Source organism: Dermacentor variabilis, chromosome 2, assembly GCF_050947875.1.
Source record: "Dermacentor variabilis isolate Ectoservices chromosome 2, ASM5094787v1, whole genome shotgun sequence".
Classification (NCBI taxonomy): domain Eukaryota; kingdom Metazoa; phylum Arthropoda; class Arachnida; order Ixodida; family Ixodidae; genus Dermacentor; species Dermacentor variabilis.
Window position 1 is genome coordinate 240160392 of NC_134569.1, and position 24743 is coordinate 240185134.

A 24743-nucleotide genomic window follows, 5' to 3' on the forward strand; every position below is an offset into this window, starting at 1 on the left:
ATATGCCCCTTTAATAAACGTTATCGTGCTAAGAGCGTATGAACAATAGCGCACAACGACGCCTCAAACAAACACGTCTCCCTTTGTGTCCCGTGTACTACGCTGACAAATAGCAGTGGCACACGCAAACTAACGTTTAAAATCAACTCACCACTTTCGTATAGGACTAAACGCCGAAGAAATGGCACATTCACCGTCTACATCACAGCTAATTATCATCTATCGAAGAAAACAACACAAACTTCGCTTACATCGATTCCCACAGTGCGCGGGATCAGCATATTTTTCTTTTCGCTCAAATCTGTGTATGCATAACTGTAAGGACAGGTTTGAACTTTTCGCTTTTGTCTTGTTAGTGCAGACCATTCCTGCTAGTTTAGCATCTTCCTTTTATTTTGCTGCGCTCATGAGGGGAGCTTCTGTAGCGGCGCCAGTATGGGACGTTCGTGATGGCCCAAAAAGGAGAAGGTTGGTCAGGCACGAGATCAAGAATGCTCCAGACTACCGGGCTCGAGCTACGGTACGCTGCTCCACTGGCCAGCCGCCACGGTTAATCGTTGCATCAACGGCTGTAACCGTTGCAACTCCGGGGTCACCCAGGAGCTGCAACGGTTACAGCGAGAGGGCATCCTGGTACCTGTCCAGATATCTGAGTGGGCCGACCGCTACGGACCCTCCGGGTGGAGCGAGGCTGGCTCAAGCAGCACCCGGCGTTGCCACACCCGACCCATCAACACCGGCGCCCAGGTGGAGTACTCTACGGCGGAGGCCACCGGGCCGTTACTGATAGCAGGCAGCGTTGATCCAGCTAGGGTGGACGCAGAGCCTCATATTTTGAACGTGGACGTTTGTTTTCTATTTAACAAACAAACTGGGGGTAAAGGGGGGGCGTCAGTCATCGTTCAGCACCACCACGCTGCGGAGCGTCCGTCTAACGGAGGGTGCCTCAAGCCCTCCCTTGTTCACGAACCCGGGTGGATCGTGACAATCGCCGGTGCTGTTGAGGGCTATTGAACATACTATTGAACGCACAATAGCGAGTATTGAGGCGACCCCGTGTGTGCTACCCACCGAACGCTGTGTCAAAAAATTTGTCGCTTAGTCAGTTGAATGTGCGTTGAGGATGAGGTGGAGATGTATTTTTCTTGTTTCTTACTGTTAATTTTTTTTTACAGCGAAACTGTATGTGCCTAGGCAAAACGCTCGCAGTGCGACCACAGAAACCCTCCAGCGGAAGGTAAGGCGCGCCACTGGCTACGCGGATAGTGACGTTGTTTCTCACTCTCAGTCAATGTTGCCAGTTTTGCCTATATATAGCCGAATTGGGCTACAGAAAAAAAATTTTGGCGTCTACTTAGGCGAGTTGGCTATGTGGCTACATCTGGGCTACTAAAAAACTGCGACTTGGCTTTGTTTGGGCTGTAAGTGGCGCCCTATTCCACCCTCAAGAGGCCGCTCTCACCTAGCAGAAAAAAATTTCTAAGGCTGTGTTTTAGCTGGCAGAGCCAGCAACGCAGCAGTGCATTTGTACGTGCGCGCCAATCCCCCGCTCCCCTTCCCTCGCTGCACCGTTGTCTGAGACGGTGGATGCACTTGAAGGCAGTCTCGGCAACTCCGCTGCTTCAATGGCAGTGGGGTGCCTCGATGTCAGCGCTGCCTCCCATGGAGAAGCGTGGCATTACACCTTTCTAGTACACTGTAGCGCTATCGAGGTACCCTACACTCTTAAAACAGTTGCACCCTTTGGGCTACAACAATAATCGTAATCTGCCTCGCCCGCATTTCCTTTGTTTTATGCGGCGAGCCCGGTACTTCCAAGTCACGAACGGCATGCCAGAGCAATCTCGACAGGAAACTAGTGAGTGCAGCCTTTTTGAGAAAGGCGAAACACAGATTACGATTGTTTTTAGAGTGTAGGTAATTAGCACCATCCATTAGGCAGGCGGGAAAGGCCCCGAAGTACGCTTCTTTCGCACCCCTACTCGCAAATCCGCTCCCGTCGCCCTCCCTCGTAGCTTCCTCACCTTCGACGGTCTCCTCGTAAGCCCGCGCGGAGGAGACAATTGAAGATGATGGTGGAAAATGATGGTGGCATTTTGGCGTACCATTAAGAAAAAGAAAGCGCTGCTGGTGAGCCTCTACTTCCAATCCTGTCGAAATCGGCCTTAACGCAGTAGCGTTAAAGGCCCCGAGTCGCAAGAAATACGACGTCGGTATCGGACGTCGCTTGGCGAAAAATCATTCCGAGCCACAACCACGCAGGCCCTCCGCGTGGCAAAGAGGCATTACTGAACTAATTCAGTAAGTTTAAAATAAAATACAGCAGAAAAATCGTAAAGTACGACCAAAACACACCCTACAGGCATGATAGCGTCGGAGTTTAATATTAATATAACAGAAAACATATTTCTTTTACGCGGAAAGTCAAACACAAACCCCTTCTCCGAGCGGCGCGCCCCACTCGGTTCCTTGAAGCAACACCGTCGCGTGCGCCTCCGCAAGAAATCCTCGGTTGTTGGGAAGCGTGACGAGCAGTCCGGGATCTTTGAACGCTATCCCGTTCCACTCTTAAAGGCGGAGCATAAGCCATCGCCAAATTTTTGCGCACCTTTGCGCTTGCCTGTGTCGAACGCTTCTGTAGCCTGGCCGAACGACGCCTCGTCTCCGTGACTAAGACCGATCACATTAGTAGACTGGCAACACGAACATTGGAAATGATTTTGCACACATGGATGCTGCAATAAATTCGAGTCAGATGACTGTTTCCTGGCCAGATTTAACAGTGCTGTGATGTACGATCAACGAATACAATGCAAGCCCAGAACTGGAAATTGTAGCTGCCACTGTGGTTCGAAAATAAGCGGCGGGAGCGCATGGAACTATCCTAGGCTACCCTAGGCACATGATGGTGAACATTATTTTGCGTTCACGAGAGTTAAAAAACAGAGTTCGTCGTTAATATTCTTATATATAACTAGAAATAATAATTGAGTAATATCCGTGATATAACAAAAACGCTGTGCTAGGCTTGAAAGAAACTTTCTCGATAGTTCAATTCGAGCTTCCTACGGGGCCTCTAACGGGGAATCGTGCACTCACGACGGCAGCCATGCGGAGTGGAGCTGGTTGTTTTCTTAACGTGGTGAATTTTTTTCTCCCTCTGCAGCGATTCGCTGGAACTTAAAATTTTCCGGGGCCAACCAGAAAGTGTTCTTATTGCAAGCATCATGTACGTGTTGTTGATATCAAGGGTCGACCGTCGTGGCGTCACGGACATTTTGTTACGATGGTTTGCGCAAAAAAGAATTGCCGTAATCGAATGGGAAAATACATATGCAAATAAAACCGGAAATAAAAATGGCTACATCTGGCTACAATATCTTCTGCTATTTTTTTCTTTGGCGACATTTGGACTACAATTTCTCTAGCTTTGAGCTACACTGCCCCGTCCGACCTGGTAACACTGCAGAGCGCGCGTGCGGCAATCTCTCCGACTTCGCAACGGGACGGCCACGCATCGTTCGTTCTCCCGAGGAGCAGGTGGCCTACGAGCAACAGCGGGAAAGCAGGAGTGGGAGCGATCTCGTCGGCGTCGCGCCAACACCTCGGCAGAAGATCGGGCCCGCGATGCGGAGCGCGACGGCAATGCCGTTCCGACCTGGCGGCTGAAAGCGGCAACGTGTCGCCGCCGAAGCCGCGGCCGAGCGAGATCGCCAGCGGTGACGTCGGGTTGAGGACTCGGCGGTTCGGGCCCGTGAGGCACAGAAGCGACATTGTCGACGTCAACGTGGCAGGGGCGGGGGCTACATCGCCGGGGCCAACTCCCGCTTTGACGCGAGTTGCTGGAACACAACAGCTGCAGTGTGTGCGGCCGATTGTGGTTCGAACACAACTTGTCTACCATCGATCCAATCCGTTCTGAGGAACAGCTAAATAGACACCGGGGCCGGAGATTTCAGCTTCGCTGGATTATCATCGGTACGGGGTGCATGGGTGATGTTTTTTTATTTGACTTATCTGTCTGCTGAGGACGCACATGTGTCTAGTTAAAGGATAGAAAAGTAGGTTCAAAAGTTACTATGTTATCCATAGTAAGCTGCTCGTTAGCTTAACTGCAACAGGTTGTGAGGCGCTAATGCTGTTAGCGAAAAATAAAGAATACAGGAGAGGCTCCTCCACTCGCTCAACCAAAAAAGAAGTGATTCACCTCTCATATCCTCCCCAAGCATAAAGACAGCCTTTTTTACAATTACCACAGTCATAAAAAGTAGGTATGTCATAAAAAGTAGGCATAAAAAGCAAGAATAAGCACGACGTCGGTATACGCACTGCACGCAAGAACAGCCACAAGTGTGGGGACTAAGAAGAGATCATCGCAGAAGTGGCTCGTTTGAATTAAGGGAATTAAGAGAAGGAGTTCAGTGAGCATTTCTTGTTGTTTCTTGTTGATAGTCCGTTCACGCCAAAATTCATGTGTAAAGAAGAATCCAGCGGCATCGCCGACGCTCGGCTCACACTACTGCTCGCTGCATGGTGTCTCTTTCGAACGCGCTGCTCAAAACGACCTCGCCGACTATCCCACTCCCCAATGCGTCGCCTGCCTGCACCAACCGACCAGGAAAACTAAGCGCCGCAGTTCAAGAGACAAGAACTCCGCCGTCTTCGAACTGCCCAAGTCCTCGCTCGTCTCCCGCTAACATGGTCGTAATATCTGTTGAAGGTGTTTCTACTTTTGCGCTTGTGGACACCGGCACCACCGTTTCTATTATAGCCGCTACACTCACGAGCACATCATAATACGATTTCTTCGCTCTTTCTGCCCATGCGCGAGGAGCAGTGGTTGCGAGAGAGAAATATGGGGATTTTGGTCCTTGAGATTTCTCTTCGCCTAGGTACTACGGGGAACAAGGTTGCCAGCTCCGTTCGTCCCTAGCCGAGTTGGCAACACAATCGACAGATTGCATGGCCGGCAAGGCGAAGAAGCCGTGTCCAAGGTGAGTTTGTTGCTATTTTGTTGCGACGGTAGCATATTAAATTTTTATAGTCGCAGGGGGATACGTTTCGAAGTGAGGTGTCTTCTCGGATGACTTTAGTGGCAAAGCGTTACATCGTGCCGATGCATTGTTCATTGGTGTCGTTTAGCAAGGTCAGCATACCGCACACTTCAGGAGATTCGCGGGAACGGAAACAGTTTATGAATTGGACTGCCGTGCCGATGCGAGTTTGTTGCTTTTTTTTTGCGGCGGTTTCATATTAAATTCTGATAGTCGCAGGGGGATACGTTTGGACGTCAGGCGTTTTCTCGGATGACTTTAGTGGCAAAGCATTACGTCGTGCTGATGCATTGTTCGTTAATGTCATTGAGTATAACACACACTTCAGGGGAATCGCGGGAACGGAAACAGCTTGTGAATTCAACTGTCGTGCCCATGAATTAGTTCTTTATGTAACTGAGCATACAACACACTTGGAGATTCGTGGGAATGGAACATTTTGTACTCTGTATGTGAAAGTACTAAAACTTGCATCGCCATGCGATGTGAGCCGTAAATCGTTGTGAAAGCTGTACAGCCACACTGGCAAAACACTACGCCCTGCGGATGAAGACGGAACTAATGTATGCTAAAGAAAAATGGTCGCCATGCAATTTCATAGCAGTAGACTCTTGTGAAAGCTGTACAGTAACAGTGATATTGGCTACGTGGTGCAGATTCGTAGCGATTCTGGAGTGCTAGTGCGCAAGTTTAATTAATGAAGGAGCGCGTATTAGTAATTCCGGCTGTTACGATGTATAGCTCATATACGGGGAACTCTATGTGGGCAAAACAAGGGCTCAGATCGCTACAACCGCAGGCAAAATAGCTCTGAAGGCCTGCCAGTACACTTGGGCGGCGCCTCCGTGCTTGTACTGCGACAGGAGACGCGACAGCAGGTGCGCACGTATATCACACTATATCCTCTGACAGTGGCCGCTTTCCACTCTTGGTGTACTTCGCCGCAATACACTGCGCACGCTTGATTGCGCAACACTGTTGCCTTACGGCGAAGCTGACTTTAGGATTACGGCATTCTGCAACGCTCGAGCCATCTTGTCCGTCACTGCGGATAGAAAACACATACACGTTCAAGCTATTTGAGCTGCTTCATTTTGTCGATGTTTAGCCCTCTTTACTAAATGAAGAGCATAACGTAAGCCTTGGTAGGTAATTTAAAAGATTGATAAAAAGCCTGGTAACCTATGTACAGTCAAAAAACACTGTTTATGCAGGTGTCCACTCTCCTGTAAAAAAAAATACAATTCAGTGATGACCCTCTGAAGGTGGATCCGCACCTATGTAAGCACAGCCGGCTCATCAGTCGCAAAGTAGGAGCTGAATAGAACTTTTTAATGCTCATTATACGACATTGATAGCGATATATTTCTGGTCAGCCAGTGACAAACGTATTGCACTAAACAGTGAGACTTCGCCTCAATGCGCAATGCTTATATGGGGAACAGGAGAGCAAAAGGTGAAAACAATATTTTCATACAAGGCAAGTCATCCATGTAGTGGCATTGCGTTTATCGATGGTGTAATGTTGACGCACTTACTTTCTGAAGCCGAACTTTTACTGCAACTTAGTTTCCGTTGGTGCAAGTGCTTCTACTGGAAACATCCAAACTATGATTTATCAAATCAGGTTGCCATCTTGTAGTTTAGAAATTTTCCTCCGGTCTTAAGTCTTTTCTGAATTTGGAAGAGCTGGCGGATTGAACAAACCACGCAGCCAATATCAGTGTTACTGTACAGCTTTCACAAGGATCTACCGCTATGAAACTGCATGACGACCATTTTTCTTTGGCATACATTTGTTCCGTATTCATTCGCAGGTTTCGCCAGTGTGGCTGTACAGCTCTCACAATGATCTATGACTCAGATTGCATGGCGACGTGAGCTTTAGTACTTTCACATACAGAGTACAATATGTTCCATTCCCACGAATCTCCAAGTGTGTTGTATGCTCAGTTACATTAAGAACTAATTCATGGGCACGGCAGTTGAATTCATAAACTGTTTCAGTTCCTGCGATTCCCCTGAAGTGTGTGGCATGCTCAACGACACTAATGAACAATATGTATTGGCGCGACGTAATGCTTTGCCATTACAGATATCCGAGAAAACGCTTCACGTCCAAACGTATCCCCCTGGGACTATCAGAATTTAATATGAAACCGCCGCAAAAAAAAAAAATAAATAAATAAAGCAACAAACTCGCATGGGCACGGCAGCCGAATTCGTAAACTGTTTCCGTTCCCGCGAATCTCCTGAAGTGGGCGGCATGCTGACCTTGCTCAACGACACTAATGAACAATGCATCGGCATGATGTAATGCTTTGCCACTAAAATCATCCGAGAACACACCTCACTTCCAAACGTATCCCCCTGCGACTACAACAATTTAATATGCTACCGTCGCAAAAAATAGCAACAAACTCACATTGGACACGGCTTCTTCGCCTTGCTGGCCACGAATTCTGTCGACTGTGTTGCCAGCTCAGCTAGGGACGAACGGAGCTAACAACTTTCTCCTCCGTAGTACCTAGGCGAAGAGAAACTTCAAGGACCGAAAGTCCCCACATTTCTCTCTCGCGACCACTGCTCCTCGCCCATGCGCAGAAAGAGCGGAGAAATGCAATTATGATGTGCTCGTGCTACACTTTGCCGTTCACTGGGCAAGGTTACCACGCCGCTCTCTGGACTGTCGCTTCACACGGCAAGCGCGCAATACATTACACCTCTGGCAGTCTGTATTACCCGTGCGCTTATACGTCGTCGAGTTTATTGTTCTATCTGCCTGCGCACGTGACGCCATCCTCGGGAGGGACTTCCTACCCCGTCACAATGCTGTCATCGACCGCGCACGCGCTGAAGTTGAATTTTCACCAGTGTGTGACGCACCATCCCACGAAGCTCTTGATCGGCCGCCTAAACTTCTCGAGCGCGATGACACCGACATTCAGCCTTGCCTTCCTGCTTTTGTCCCAGTCTTCTGTGGTGCCGTCACGATGCTACTTTCATCACACCGTCTGACATCTAAATGAGTCGGAAAGACCTTCCACTACTTTTTGCAATGCTTGACATCGCTGCTGGCCTCAGCAATATTTTTGCGCACAATCCACTTTCTGCGTTTGTTACGTTGGCTTTCGGTGAATGTCTCGGCCTTCTTTGACTCATCGTTCTTTGTTAACGTGCCAGAAAAATCGTGCCACATTGACTCCAACGAACTACACGCCCATTTAACGCTTGAACAGCCGTCCAGTGACATGTTCCCGAGTTCCACCGCCCATATCCTAACCACTGCCGACCACTCTGAGCTTCTCCAACTTTTGCACCACTTTAGAAATTCGCTCGCTGTTTCCCAGCCGCATCGGTGCCGATCTTCTGAAGTGCAGCAGCACATTGGCACCGGTTCGCACCAGCCGTTTCGTCTAAAAGGCTACCGCGTCACTGCCGAAGAGCGTCGCGTCATTAGACAGTTATAGAATAGCGTTTGCAACCAACCTAAACACATATTGCGTACGTAAAGTAGCCTTGCCCTCATTGCGCATGTTCTGAACGTTAATAGACAGTTTAGGATAGCATTTGCAACCAAACGTAAACACATTACATACGTAAAGAAATAGCGTCGTCCTCACTGCAAATGCCCCGTACGTTATTCGGTTTCTGTGGTTTATGTACGCTATTATAATGTACGTTATTTTGTGAGTTTAACGTTCGCAACGGACGCTAAGAAACAGCGTTGTCGAACATAGCGCCACGCATGGCTCTCGCTTCAGCGTGAATTTTCGTGATGGCTGCTCTCTCACTTGCGCTGGCTGCCATGGCAGTAACTATTGTAATGAGCTTTGGCCTTCCCTAAACTCACTTGAAAGGTTAGTAATGAGCGCACAGAGCGTCCATTTTCTTAGATCGTTGGGCGATTCTGGCGCTCGTAGGCCTAACGAGACGCGTCGGCATAGGAACAGCAGGAAGGTTTCTAATGGATCGTATTGGCTTGTATACGTTTGGCACGAGGCACCAGACGGCTCCCTGATTTATAACGTCTTCTTTACGTTTGCATTTCCGTACGGCAAACTAAAGGACTTGTAAGGACGCGCACTGTAATGTCCAGCAAAGGTGCTTACGTTTAACGCAGGTAAGGCGGCAAGCGCTATTCTAAAACTGTCTATTCAGTTTCTGTGGTTGACGTGCGCTATGACAAAGCACCGTATTTAGCGAGTTTAATGTTCGTAATATTTACGGACGCTAACAAATAGCATCGTCGAACATAGCGGCACCCATGGCTCCTGCTTCAGCGTGAATTCTCGTGATGGCTACGCTATCGCTCTGATTGATTGTCACACTATAGTAACGGGCTTTCGCTTCCTTTAACCTCACCTGAAACGCTAGTTATGCGCGCATAGCCGATCCGATTTCAGAGATCGTTCGGCGATTCCGGCGTCCGTAGGCTTGACGAGACGCGTCCGCATAGTAACAACAGAACGGTTGCTGATGAATTGTCTGGGCTTGGATACGTTTGTCACGGGGCACCAAACGGCGTCCTGTCCTTTAAGGTATTCCTTACTTTTGCGTTCCCACACCTTAAAGTAAACGTCTTGAATGGACGCGCATCACAACGTCTCGCAAAGAAGCTTGAGTATAACGTACGTAAGGGAACAAAACGCTATTCTAAAGCTGCCTATATTAAGACCAAGCCGAAAATATGCTACGTTGTGGCGTTATTCAACCATCCCAAAGTCCTTCGGGATCCACTGTGGTTTTGATTCGCAAGAAAGACGGGCCTATTCGCTTTTGCGCTGACTACCTTCGATTAAATGAGGTAACGCGCAAAGGCGTCTGTTCTTTGCCGCGCACTGACGACGCCCTTGACTGCCTTCAAGGAGCAGAATTCTTTTTGGCACTATATTTGAGTTCTGGCTACTGGCAGGTCTCGATGGCTGAAGCCGATCGCCAGACTACTGGCTTCATAACACCCAACGGCTTATAAGTATTGAACGCGATGCCCTTTGGACTTTGCAACATCTACCCAACGTTTGAACGACGGATGGACAAGACGCTGCGTGGCCTCAAGTGGTCGATGTGTATGTTATCTGGACGATGTCGTGGTTTTCACCTGGTTTTCCTACCCACCTACTTTGCCTTAGACATGTTTTGATGTGTCCAACCAATGGCGGCCTGCAACTCAACCTCAAAAAGCGCCGCTTCGCCGCCCGAGAACTTACCATCTTTAAGGCACATTCACACCGAAAGCGGAGCGTCTAAGCGGACAAGCGGATTTTCAAAGCGGCGAGATGGCGAGCGCCCGCGCCTGTTCAGACCGGCCGCGTTGTCTGGCTATCCGCGTCGCCGGGAAGGCGGGGCATCTTGCAATTTCTTTAGCGATTTCAGGGACGTGCCGCCCTCTCGCGGCACTTTGGGTTTGTGCGCGCACTTTCGATATTTTTTTCTTCGTGGTTCGGCGCGCTCCCGTCTGCTATCTAGTTCTGCAAAATGATGAGCTCAGACGAAGAAGACGAGATCGTTGGCATTTTACTCGCCACTTGTCTAGTCGATTTTCAAGATTTGTTGCAGCGCAACACAAGACAAAAACAAAAGAAGGTATAAAGCGACGACACGGCGCCGTGTCGTCGCTGTATACCTTCTTTTGTCCTTGTCTTGTGTTGCGCTGTAACAAACCTTACTATGAATCCCAACCAGCTAGCCCAACTTGCCGTTTTGACGCTTTTGAATAACAGAAGCGAAAAGCCCAGAGAAAGACATTCGTTTACATTCCTTCACCAGCGCTTCCGCAGTGTCGGGTTCTGATTGGCTGCGGCCAAAGCGGCCAACTTATCCGCGCGGAAAAAATCGGTCCGGGCGCGATCCGGCCAAGCGGCCGCGTATTTTCCGCAAAGCGGAAAATCCGCGGCCGCTTGGCCGGATCCGCTTGTCCGCTGGGTTACACCGCGTCCAAGCACGGCGTTCTGCCCGTCCATGCGAAACTTCGTGAAGTCGCTGAGTTCCGGAAGCCTGGTAATAACGTTAAAGGACTTCGCAGGTTTGTGGGACTTTGCTCATATTTCTGGCGCTTTGTTCGCAATTTTGCATCGACTATGTCGCCCTTGACCCAGTTCCTACGCCGTGGCGCGGGCCTCTCTTCCTGGTCCCTTGCATGCGACGTGGCGTTTGCTACGCTGCCTCGTCGTTTTACCTCCCCGCGATTTTGACCCGACAGCTGCCACTGAAGTGCACACGGACGCCAGCAGAATCGGTCTCAGCCCTGTCCTCGCGCAACGACAGCCCGGCTGCTCCGAATACGTCATCATCTATGTGAGTCGCACGCTGGCAAAAGCAGAGGTAAATTACAGCGCGACTAAAAAAGAGTGCTTGGCTCTAGCACGGGCACTTGGTAAGTTCTGCCTATACTTGTACGGTCGCCAATTCGATCTGATAACTGATCACCATGCGCTTTGTTGGCTCACTACGTTGAAAGATTCACCTGGCTGCCTAACACGCTGGGCACTCCGAATCCATGAGTACGACATTCGCGTCGTCTACCGCTGTGGACGCAAGCACTCCGACTTAGGCGCCCTGTCTGGTTAACCTATACCTCCAGAGTCGGGCTGTGGAACCACCTGCACTTCATGTCATCTCTAGACCGTGGCTCAGTTGGTACCGAACAAAGCCGTGACTTGTGGATCGCTTCTTTTTTCGCCTATCTCTCTGGATCATCGAACGTCCCTGTATCCTGACCCCTCCGAGGCCAAGCTGGTGATTTCGTCCTTCGTTGATCGGCTGCTGCACCGACGCAACTACACCCGAAGGCCGTCGATAGCTACTGACCATTCCCCGCAGCTTAAGGTCACAAATCGGTGCATCGTTTCACGATGATCCGCAATGTGACCATGCCGGAGTACTTAAGACATAAGAACGCATTCGTCATAGCTACTACTCCCGTAGAATGTACACTATTGTACGAAAACTTGTTCAGTGGTGCTCTGACTGACGATGTCGCATATCACCACCTTTACGTGCGTCTGGAGCCTTAGAGCCCTTTCCGTGCCCTTCCAAATCCTTCAATCGCGTCGTCGTCGACCTCCATGATCCACTTCCAATAACACTACATGGCAATCGGTGGATCATGGCTGCTGGAAACCATTTTACAAGCTACGTCTAATCTGCTGCATTGCCACATGCTACAGCGTGGAATGTAGCTCATTTCATCCTACATGGCTTTCTTCCACATGGCACCCCTCGAGAAATTCTTATTGATAGAGGTCGCACCTTTCTCTCCGAAGTAGTCGAATCTCTGCTTTCGGAGTGTCACACTATTCCTCGAACGAGCACGGCATACCACACGCAGACTAACTGGCCCACAGAATGGTTTAACCGCAATCACGGTGATATGCTCGCAACGTACGTACATCTGATAATGGTAACTGGGATCCCGTTCTTCCTTTTGTAACGTTCGCATACAACATCGCGATACAAGCAACTACAGGATTTTCACCTTTCTTCCCCCTGTATGAACGCGAGCCTTCGCATACCATCGCTTCCGAGTGCATACCAGTGTACGAAGTTGCCCGACAAGCCAAAGAGTGCCGCCCGCTCGCGCGCACCTTGACATCACAAGAACAACGACAACAGACGGAAAGCCGCGCCGACTCGCTTCCAAATCCCATCTATGACCCAGGGCCTCTTGTGTGGCTGGCTGTTCCTTGCCAACTCCTCGGCTTCGCTCAAAACTCGTCCCAAAGTACGACGGGCCTTACGACGTCTTGGAGAAAACGTTCGCGTGAATGCTCATTTAACCACTTTGTCCATCTGACGACATGCGCCAGCGTAGACGTGACCTCGTCCATGTGGCGCGTCTCGAGCCGTACCGTAACCTGCTTGTCTCCAACGTCTTAGGTCGCCAAGATGGCTCTTTCTCTGCGGGGCCGAATGTGAAGAAAAAGACGCGCTTCAGTGCAGCAGCATCGCCAACGCTCGGCTCGCTCTTCTCGCGCTGCTGGTCGCTGCATGGTGTGCCTTTCGAAACGCTGCTTCGCCGTTCCTACTCCTAGCGTCCTTGGAGTAACGCATCGCCGGTAAACCTCGTATCACATGGAATGAAGTGAATAGGATTTAGGTCTGAAATTGTTCAGTGAGCTCGCTGATCTTGACCACGAGTACCCTTTGCCAACGACTCCTCTTTTCTCTTCATGTATGGCTAGGCGTCCCAGTCAAGAGGCACCAGCAAATGCGTAGACCGAGTGATTCTTTGGCAGGCCTATTACTAAGAAAACATATCTTTGGGCTAGCTGGTCGATTTCATAGGTAAAGGCAGGCCAGCGCTAAAAAAAATAACAAAGAAGAAGTGACGCGTGAGACAAAACGGCACCACCCTGCTTATACCTAGATAATAAATCACCTAGCAAGGGCAGGGGTTTTGTGGCAAAAGGATCGTTCCCCGAAAGACGGCGCCGAGATGGATACAAAATATGAAAAAGTAGAGGAGATCCCAAATGAGGTGATTCGCTGAGGTGATTCGCCGCGACATGTATGCTTCTTTCCTTTGAAGGATACTTGCAGCTGTGTCCTAGACTGCTCGCGGACTGCGTAGTAAGCAGTTGACGGAAAGCAAAATGGGTACCTTCAGCTGTCTGGACATTACAGTGATTCACTGACGCCATCATGGATGTTCTCTGGCAAGTCGCCGATTGTAAAGAGGGGGCAAGATTGACAACGGCGACGTCCCTGCTGAAGACGCTTTTACGTTTGGTATCTTGATATACCACAATCTATGTAAACCTTTCTCACTTTATGCGCCGGTCATGTTGTGTAAACTTCGAGTTGACTACGCGTGGTGGCTCTTACATACTGTTAATTTGTTACAGGTACGTGGTTGCGGTTGCACTTAATCGTCGTCTGGTGATTATTGTGTGCTTACAAGTCACGGGGCAGATTTACTTCACGGCAATCGGTCTACGATTCTGCGCACTGAAAAATAATATGGGCCCAAGACTCACGAACGCGAACTTCGTTTTTCTGTTACCTTCACTAACACATGTTCCAAATCATGAAAGCATGCAGCGTATGCGACATGACTCGATGACTAGCGTGCCTTGTATGTAGCATATTTAAAACTGCCAGGCCAGTTACTTTATTATCGCTGTTGAGCAAGCGAATCTTTTTCTTTTTTTGCATAGCGCACACGAGATTGTGCAGCTTTATATGAAATTTGTTCACTGGCGAAATCTTTAAATATGTCAGTAACGGCATAAAGTATGCAAGAACTTACATTTATCATCAGCAGGTGTGATGTGTGAAGGTACTTCTCTGTCGCTGTATAAGAAGCGCATAATAAGCAGGAAATTATTTTAGGAATTTAATGCTCAGTGTTGCCCATGGCCGGGCCGAGTTTACCGTGTTTTAGGAGAAACGTAGTAACCTTGTACTTCGTAGTTTAAGTGCGACAAATATGCTGAAGCATGACGTTGGTAAAACTCGCTGTTCGTATGCAAGTAATATTATGAAGTGTTTGCACCATAGATGCTGACTATATTAATTACGAGGGCGTATCATATGCCAAAATAATTAAGATATTGAGGTCGATCTATCCCAACACTTCTAGAACAAAGATTATATCAGCGGTTTTACGAAAATTATCGCCTTCGAGTTTGACAGTCCTTGACCAACGGCAACTGAACCGGCGTCATGCCCTCACGAATTAACTGCAGGTTGCCACATTTTCTTTCAAAGTTTAGAAAGGTTTCTAAATATGCCGTAGCCTGCTGAAACTCAATAAACCAACGGTGTCCATTTCGATAACTCCCCACACTTTGTGTCTCATTACAGAAACGTCACGGACTCCGCATTATTTGAGTTTGCGAAAACCATGCGAAACATGCAATTGTCAGAACGCTTATGCAATATCTTTTCAGTGGAGCGCCTGAGCAAGCACAGAAAGCTACGGTCTACCATAAAGCAAGAGTCTGTTATCCCAGTGTTATTGGGGCATCTACGAAGGTACTTTTTTTTCAACAAATACGATCTGTGGTACTGCACCCCAGTGTAAAAAAGCGGCCGTTTCCTCCTTCCCCTTTCATGCATATCACATATTTCAGTGAATAATCTAGGTTGTAAGCTTGCCAGAAATTATCAGGCAGTTATTTTGGTGCGAAACAAGTTGCCCAACCAACCTTCGACAAGCAAAATGAATCCCTTTGGAGACTTCTGCAATATCTCCAGTGCCACTCTCGTCATCTCCGGTAGGCTCGGCTTGGTCGTCTTCAAGCTCCGCCGCTCGAACGAGTATGGAAGGTGGTCGCTGTCGAAGAGGCCTGAAATTAAAAAGTCTTTTCTTCAATACAGACGAGAAAATGTACCTGTGAGCTAACAACATCTACAGAGTTTACATTATTATCGGTGTTTTTTAACACACGAATGAAGGAAACAAACGCACAAACGAGTGTAGAACTTCCGGTGCCTTCACTGAAAGTTACCCGCCGCGGTTGCTTAATAGATATGGTGTTGGGCTGCTAAGCACGCGGTCGCGGGATCGAATCCCGGCCACGGCGGCCGCATTTCGAAGGGGGTGAAATGCGAAAACACCCGTGCACACAAATTTCGTTCGGAGCCCCCCACTACGGGGTGCGTCATAATCAGATAGTGGCTTTGGCACGTAATATCCCATAACCACTAACAATTGTTGCAGGGTGAATTTAATCTTTCTTTACATTTCGTTGACTTTAATGCTGCACGAATTATCTTGTACTAGTGCGCAAGTAGCTCTTGTTGGTGCTATCCATGGTTCCTATCGAAAAGACAGCAACCTTCGGAAATAGCGAATAAAAAAAGGAAGGACTGGACAAGTTTCAGTTTATTGAGCATTATACTTCACACAAGGATATGGTAAAATACAGTGATTCAATATTCATGCACAATGATATTGGTTACAGAAAAAAAAAATAAAATGAAACAGCGAAAAACTTGCAAGGACAGCCATTAAAAGCTGCTGGAAATAGCAGCTTGACGGAATTCCTGACCTTGATATTTTAGAGCAGTATGTCAACAAACTGTGAAATAAAATACATGTACAAAACATAAAGTAAGTAAACAGTGTGGTCAACAAAAATTGAAAGAAAAATACTAAACATACAAAATATGTCACATATTGAAAAAAACACATACATCTATAAAAAAAACAAAAAAATCGCTCTAATGACTGAGCGCATTCAGCGGTGCGACATGGTGTTTACAATTACATATTCTTGCCATTCTTTCCTTGTCATTGTATCAGCGATAATAACGTCGATGTTTAACAAGTTTAAAAAATTTTGGCATAATCTACTGTAGACTTTTTAAAACGTAGCAAGTACATAAACAAATTTATGTACCAGGTGTCTATTTGCCTGATGTTAGGTGTTTCAGGTGATTATGTTACTTGGCATAGTGCGAGAAAGTAGTTGCTTTTGTTTGTCAGACTATGCTTGTATTTAACTAAAAGGTTAAAATTGCACAGCTGTTCTAATTAATGTACAGTATATGTTTTGAATGAGATGTATGAGCATCATGTGGATCACAGAAAACAACCTTAATCTAGTTCTGGGTGGTGATTTTAATATTAATTTCTTATCTTCTTCTGCGCGTAAATGTGAAGTCGACTGCATATTACACAGCAATGGATTCACTAATGTCATAAATAAACCGACACGGCTAGAGACAGAGACGGCAATTGATGTCATCATTAGTAACTGTCGAGTGGACTGTCTTCACTCAGGAGTCATTCATGTCCAAATAAGTGATCATTTGCCCATATTCTTGTTTGTAGGTTCTTTAACTCCTCAAAAACAACGCATGCTTCCAGCGGTACTATACCGGCGCATAAACCAAAACACAATGAATTCTTTTCGGTCAGCCGTTGCAGGTGTGAACTGGAGTACTGTGCTCCGTGAAAGCGATCCAGATGACGCTTATAATGCCTGCATTATCACATTTAATCTGTTTATGAGCAAAGTTTTCGACTTGAGACGCTAAAAAACCTCGTAAGGCTCGTAAACCCTGGATAAGCGCCGAATGTCTTCAAATGATAAAGCAAAAAAACGATCTTTATAACCGCTTCATCAAAAGCAGTTCACAGGATGAACTGGCGCGTTTTAAGACGTATCGAAACAAAATCACGTCTTTTCTTCGCCGTGCAAAGCAAGAGTATATGGAAAAGTTATTCAACCCAGACGTGTTAAAAAGGAGTGACCTTGTATGGAAAACAATAAATGAAATTTTGAATCGAGGTGCACATGCGAGCGGCATGCTTGATGTCTTAGTAGACAACATACCAGTGGGTGGAAAATTATTAGCCGAAAAATTTAATGATTTTTTCGTGTCTCTGGCAGATAGCAATAGTGCCCCCCCCCCCCCCCCCGAATGTCAAATGCCTTGACTCGCGAGTTCCTTTCACTGCATTCTTGATGCCAACAGGCACCAGCGAAATCGAAGCTTGCCTCTTGGCCCTCCGCAACAGTAGCTCAAGGGACATAGATGACCTTAAGATTCTGCCAGTAAAATATATATAATAAGCCCAGTGCTACAACATATTTTAATTGTTGCCTCGAACATGCAATGTTCCCTAAACGAATGCAGATTGCTAGAGTAACCATTTTTCATAAGAGTGGAGACAAAAACGACCTATCAAATTATCGCCCAATTTCTATTCGGATTTTCTCAAAGTGTTTTGAAAAGATACTGCATACGCGAATGTCTAGTTTCTGTGGCAAATTTAATATCTTAACGCCAAGCCAGCATGGTTTTAGAAAGAACTTTTCGACAGAGACTGCACTTCTAACCCAAAAAGAACTAATCTTAGAGTCCTTTGAGCAACAGCTTTTCACTCTTGGCATTTTCATCGATTTCTCGAAAGCGTTTGAACAAATCAATCACCAAACAATGTTAGCCAAACTCGAACACTACGGTTTTCGCGAAAAATGTCTTGATATAGTTAGATCCTACCTCAGTTCTTGCGTCCAACAAGTAACAGTAAATAACGAACTATCAGATGTTAAACATATTTCATCTGGCGTTCTGCAGGGAAGTGTTCTGGGACCTCTGCTTTTCCTCCTTTATGTCAACGACATAGTCTGCTTAAGTAAGATCCCAACATTTGTGATCTACGCAGATGACACTGTAACGGACAGTTAAGGGGATCCAGATACAACTATTTATTGTGGGCGAACTTGTGCCCTGGGGTAAATAAAAACACTGCCGCGTTCTAAACGCGAGATCAGGAAGGCCTTCTTCTTCTCTCTCGAGCGTCGCTTCACCTCGTCTTCTTCTTGTAGACGCCGACAACGGCCACCTGCGATGCGAGTGCGTGCGGTGAAAACACGTGCCATTATTTCGTCGCCTTTGTCGTCTTGAGGGGGCGCACGAACCTGCGCGCGTTGTTTAAATGTTTCTGCCTTGTATCATTATCCCCCCTCCAAAACGCATCGTCCCGATGCGTAAAGCGACGAAATTGTTCACAAGCAGTTGTCCATACTAAAGTGGTATATGGCACAGAAAAGATGTTTGGTCGAATAATCACTGCCTGTCATAATATGGCTTCAGTCTGACCACATGTACAGTTTCTGTGCGACGCCGGCATCGTGATCAGCTCACTTGTCCTTCTGGCGTAACTTCGTAGTTCAGGGGACTGATGCGGCGAAGTACTCGGTAAGGGCCGAAGTAACGGCGCAAAAGCTTTTCGGACAGGCCGCGCGTCCGCACGGGGGTCCACACCCATACTCTGTCGCCTGGTGCATACTCGACTTCCCTTCGCCGCAGGTTGCAACGGTCCGCGTCGATGCGCTGCCTTTGTTGAATGCGATGTCGCGCCAGCTGACGTGCTTCTTCGGCCCTCTGTGTAAAGTAACTGAGGTCAGGGTTCTGTTCTGTACTGTCGCTGACATGCAGCATTGCATCCAAGGGTGTGGTAACTGTTCGACCAAAAACAAGTTGGAATGGCGTTACTTGAGTGGTTTCTTGCAATGCGGTAGTGTAGGCGAATGTCGCATAGGGTAGGATCTTGTCCCATGTACGGTGCTCTAAGTCTACGTAAATTGACAACATATCGGTCAGCGTCCTGTTCAATCGCTCGGTTAACCCATTTGTTTGAGGATGATAGGCAGTTGTTTTCCTGTGGCTGGTATGAGTCAATTTCATGATGGATTGCGTCAAATCGGCTGTGAACGAAGTTCCTCGGTCCGTGATAATAATTGCAGGGGCACCGTGTCGTAATACTATCTTGGTGACAAAGAAATCAGCCACTTCAACGGCCGTTGCACTGATTAGAGAGGATGTCTCGGCATATCGGGTTAGGTAATCGGTCACTACTACAATCCATCGTTTCCCTGATGACGATGTCGGAAAGGGACCAAGCAAGTCCATTCCTGCTTGTTCGAACGGGGCTCCTGGGGGTTCTATTGGTTGAAGGAGGCCTGCGGGTTTTAATGGAGGCGTTTTGCGTCTTTGGCAATCCCGACATGTTCGTACATAATGCTGTACTGAATTCAATAGCTTTGGCCAGTAGTATTTAGCATGAATTCGGGCGAAGGTTCTGCTCACTCCGAGGTGTCCTGCTGATGGGTCATCGTGACAGGCTTCTAAGATTTCCGATCGCAAAGCCGAAGGAACAACAAGTAGACATTTCTCTGTGCTGTGCTCAAAATTTCTTTTGTACAGGACGCCATTTCTCATCACATACGATGACAATCCCCGGCAGAAAACTCGCGCAACATGGACGGGGTGTCCCTCGAGGTGCCTGATGAGTAGAAGCAACTCGGCGTCAGACTGCTGGTGTTTGGCCATCTCAGACGTGGTCACGGCTCCAAGAAACGGAAATTCGTCTCCATCTTTCACAGGAGCAGATTCGACCGGAGCACGTGATAAACAATCAGCGTCACTGTGCTTGCGACCTGACTTGTACACGACCGTTATGTCGTATTCCTGCAGCCTCAGACTCCATCTAGCAAGTCGTCCAGAAGGATCTTTCAGGTTTGCAAGCCAGCACAATGAGTGATCGTCACTGATTGCTTGGAACGGTCTACCGTATAAGTATGGTCGGAATTTTCCTATGGCCCATATTACTGCGAGGCATTCTTTTTCGGTGGCTGAATAGTTGGTTTCAGCCCACGAAAGAGTGCGGCTAGCGTATGCAATCACTCTTTCCTCTCCGTTTTGCCATTGAGCGAGGACGGCACCAAGTCCTAAATTGCTGGCGTCTGTGTGGATGTCTGTTTCCGCTTCCTCATCAAAGTGCGCAAGGACCGGGTGGTTTTGAAGTCGCCGTCGCAGCTCATTGAATGCATCTTCTTGTTCACTGTGCCATAACGAAGGCATATCTTCTTTCGTTAATCGCGTTAACGGCTCGGCAATCTTCGAAAAGTTTTTGACGAAGCGCCTGTAATAGGCACAAAGTCCTAGGAATCGCCTAATGGCCTTTTCGTAGGTTGGTCTAGGAAACTTTTCGACTGCTGCGGTCTTCTCAGGGTCAGGACGGATGCCTTCGGAGCTAATCACATGGCCGAGGAAAAGGAGCTCATGGAAGCCGAAGTGACATTTTTGTGGATTTATCGTCAGCCCTGCTGAACTAATAGCTTCGAGCACGGTCCTCAGTCGTTCCACATGCTGAGCAGAGGTGGTAGAAAAAATCACGACATCGTCAAGATAAACCAGACAGGACTGCCACTTTAACCCGGAGAGCACAGTGTCCATCATCCGCTGAAAGGTGGCAGGTGCGGAACAGCGGCCGAACGGAAGTAACTTGAATTCGTATAGTCCGTCTGGTGTCACGAATGCTGTCTTCTCACGATCCCGTTCGTCCACTTCTATTTGCCAGTATCCGCTTTTGCGGTCGAGAGAGGAAGAGAATTTCGCATCCCGTAGTCTATCGACGGTGTCATCGATCCTCGGAAGTGGATAGACATCCCGCTTTGTGACGGCGTTTAGCTTCCGATAATCAACGCAGAAGCGCAAGGTCTGATCCTTTTTCTTTACCAGCACCACAGGCGAAGCCCACGGGCTGGTCGATGGTTGAATTACGTCGTCTCGAAGCATTTCTTCGACTTGTTTGCTGATGATCTCTCTCTTCTTCGGTGACACTCGGTAGGGATGCTGGCAAATAGGCCTCACAGCTTCGTCGACAATGATGCGGTGTCTGGCGATGGATGTTGTCTGAACTTTCGATGTCGTTGAGAAACAGGAGGCGAATTCTCGTACAAGGTTCTGCTTCTGGCTCGGTGATAGTGCTGCTTCGATGTGGACGGATGCGAGTATGGAGTCTATGTTGTCAGACTCCAGTAGTGCACCATCGGAAGAGCTCAAATCCGTAATCTGTTCATAATCGTTAAGGCGGGCAATGACGGTTCCCTTCGCAACATGCTGAACTTCATTTCCAAAATTAGTCAGGAAGACATTTGAACACCCGTCACGCAGCCGAACAAGGCCCCTTGCCATACAGATACCTTTTTCGAGTAAGAGCCCAGTGTTACTGTCTGCTATTCCTTCATAGTCGCTGAATACGGTGCTTCTTACGGCGACAGCTATGCTGGATCTTGGCGGTATCGTGACGTCGTCGTCTATAATCTGAAGCGCATCGAATTGTTCTTCACACTCGAACGTCGCGATGGCGTGCTTCGTTGAGAACGACACACAGGATTCCTGCAAGTTGATAACTGCACCGTTCGCCTGCAAAAAGTCCATGCCAATAATTACATCCCTTGAGCCTTCTGATAGGACAATGAAACTGGCGACGTATGTAAAGCCGCGTATTCCGATTCTAGAAGTGCACCTGCCCACCGGGTTGATAAGGTGTCCACCGGCGGTTCGAATTTGCGGTCCTCTCCAAGGAGTCAGCACTTTTTTCAGTCTTCTGGCAAGTACTTTGCTCATAACGGAATGGTCTGCGCCTCTCTCTACTAAAGCAGTAATTTCGCAGCCGTCTATAAACATACATAAATCGGAAGCTACGCCACTCTTTTCGCAACTGCTCTCGCGTCCGTCGTTATATTTCAGAATCAGCGCTGGAGGCTCCGTTCTTGCGTCGACAGCAGCCTCACCTCCGCAGGTCATCGGTATTAGTTTTCCCGACGTGGGCTTTGGGGGCGTCGCCTTGGGGAGCTTGAGGATGGACGCGGGCTCGGTGATCGATACATCAGTGGCACTGTTGACCGAGGTTGGTGTTGCTGTGAACTCTGCGGGCTTTGGCGCGTTGACAAATACTCCTGGATCTCGAAAGGGCGTTCACCGTTTCTTGGGCAAGGAGCGTTTATGGAAAACCCCCGAAGTCCCGCTCTGCGGTATTCGAACATCCTGTAGAGATGACCAGCTTCGCCGCAGTGGTAGCACAGCAGGATTCTATCAGGAGTGCGCCATATGTCAGCTTTCTGGAATCTCGTCTCCGGCGGAGACGGCAAGAACCGAGGTTCGGGTACATGCGCAGTTGCCGCGACGAAAGTACGACCTCGAGATCCTCTGAGTACATCGGCGTACAATACCGTCGGCCGTACCAGTGACGACGCTTGCGGCTGTGCTGGTGGGTGCTGTTCGCGAACGACTTGTCTCACTTCTTCGCGAACCACTTCTGCTAACGAAGAGACCTCTGTGAGGCCGTTGTTCCGCTGTTGCCTCTGGAGTTCTTCTCGAACCACAGACCTTATGAGTTCTCGTAAGACCACGACGCTTTTCCCGAACATTGCCGGCATCGCATCCATAGAAGCGACGTTCATATCGCGGTTGTAGAGTCTCGCACGCTGTTGAAGAGTCCTTTCCATAGTTGTCGCCTCGGAGCGGAATTCGGCGACGGTGCGTGGAGGGCTGCGAACCAAACCAGCAAAAAGCTCCTGCTTCACACCGCGCATCAGGTGCCGAAGCTTCTTGTCCTCGCTCATGCTCGGGTCGGCCCGGCGGAATAAGCGGCACATATCTTCGAGATACATTGCCACGCTTTCGTTGTTTCGCTGGGTTCTTGCTTGCAAAGCGGCTTCAGCTCTTTCCCGGCGGTCTGTGCTCGGATACGTGGCCAACAGCTCCCGTCGGAAGTCATCCCACGACCGGAGGACAGCTTCGTGGTTTTCAAACCACGTTCGCGCACAGTCTTGCAACGCGAAGTAAACGTTGCGGAGCTTCCGGTTTTCGTCCCATCCGTTGTAGTCAGCGACGCGCAAGAAGCCTTCCAACCAGTCCTCGGCGTCTTCGAAGGTGTCGCCGTGAAAATACTCGGGCGTTCGCGGCTGATCAACCACGATGCGGGTTGAGGCTGTCTGGGATGTCATTTCTGTATTGCCTGCTGCTGCTATTATAGTCTGCTCCGGCAAAAGAGGAAACTCGGGCGGCTCACCACGTAGGCGACGGCTCGTGCGCTGGTGGACGGGCGTAAGCTCGTTGGGTCTGAGATGGCGTGGTTCCGGGCTGCTTTCTCCAACTCGAATTGGGCTCGAAATCATTACCCGGCACCTCCACCAGAATTGTAACGGACAGTTAAGGGGATCCAGATACAACAATTTATTGTGGGCGCACTTGTGCCCTGGGGTAAATAAAAACACTGCCGCGTTCTAAACGGGAGATCAGGAAGGCCTTCTTCTCTCTCGAGCGTCGCTTCACCTCGTCTTCTTCTTGTAGACGCCGACAACGGCCACCTGCGATGCGAGGGCGTGCGGTGAAAACACGTGCCATTATTTCGTCGTCTTTTCCTCCAATACGCCGTTGTCGTCTTGAGGGGGCGCACGAACCTGCGCGCGTTGTTTAAATGTTTCTGCCTTGTATCAATACCACTCTGTTCTTCCGAGCAGCACATGTACGAGATCTTCAACAGCAAGCTACAGAGTGTCTGCGCCTACTTCATGAATGGTCTGAATCGAACTCACTAATCACAAACACGACAAAAAGTAAAGCTGTATTATTTAGGCCTCGTAACAAGATTGATTCTACTCCGCAGATTTGCTTAAAGATGGGTTCGTCGTCCATTGAAATAGTTCCCGTGGTCAAAAGTCTGGGTGTTTTCTTTAACGAAAATTTATCGTGGGACGAGCACGTTGAAATGCTCAGGCGCAAGTTGTCAAAAGTTGCCGGTATCGTGTCCTGACTGCGATATTTCCTACCGAAGCGTGTTAAGCAAATGCTGTACAATGCACTGTTTTCTTCAGTCGTTAATTACTGTATCTTGGTCTGGGGCACAACGTCATTGACCAATATCAGACGGCTGCACACGCTTCAGAAGAGAATTGTACGAAATATTGTTAGTGCTTCGAGATTTGAACATACCGCACCGATCTTTGCGTCACTTTGCATCACCCCCCTTCCCCAAGTGCATGAAAATTTACTATTAAGGCGGTATAAAACAAGTATAAGACAGAATAATATATTTATGTTAGAACTGGCAATTTTGAAATGCAAGGAACTTAAGTATGCTGCCCGCACTGGCTTAACGTGGTTTGTGCCTAAAACGCGAACGAATTATGGTCGCCAAATGCTTAGCTACCTTAGCTACATTCTTCCACAGACGGTAAATAACGCGCTGTGAATTGATGTAAATTTATGTACTGCTGAAAGTTTTGTCATAGTGCTTTGAGCTTGCGTTTGTTTTGCCTGTAATGTTCAAATACCGTTTCATTTGTGTCAATGTTACTATTGCGAATGCTTTACACATGCTATATAATACACTGCCATACTGTTGCCAAGTCATTGTAGGGTGCGTCGACCTCTGTC

The 24743-nt window shown here is 48.2% G+C and overlaps 1 protein-coding gene across 1 annotated transcript in view; it reads right to left on the reverse strand.

Moving 5' to 3' along the window:
* The window catches only part of LOC142573177 (alkaline phosphatase-like), a 90462-nt gene that overhangs the window by 25284 nt on the left and 40435 nt on the right, over positions 1 to 24743 (reverse strand). Inside the window, exon 5 of the mRNA XM_075682747.1 lies at positions 15206 to 15346. Within this exon, the coding sequence (XP_075538862.1) occupies positions 15206 to 15346 (141 nt within the window). The remainder of the gene's footprint in view (positions 1 to 15205; positions 15347 to 24743) is intronic.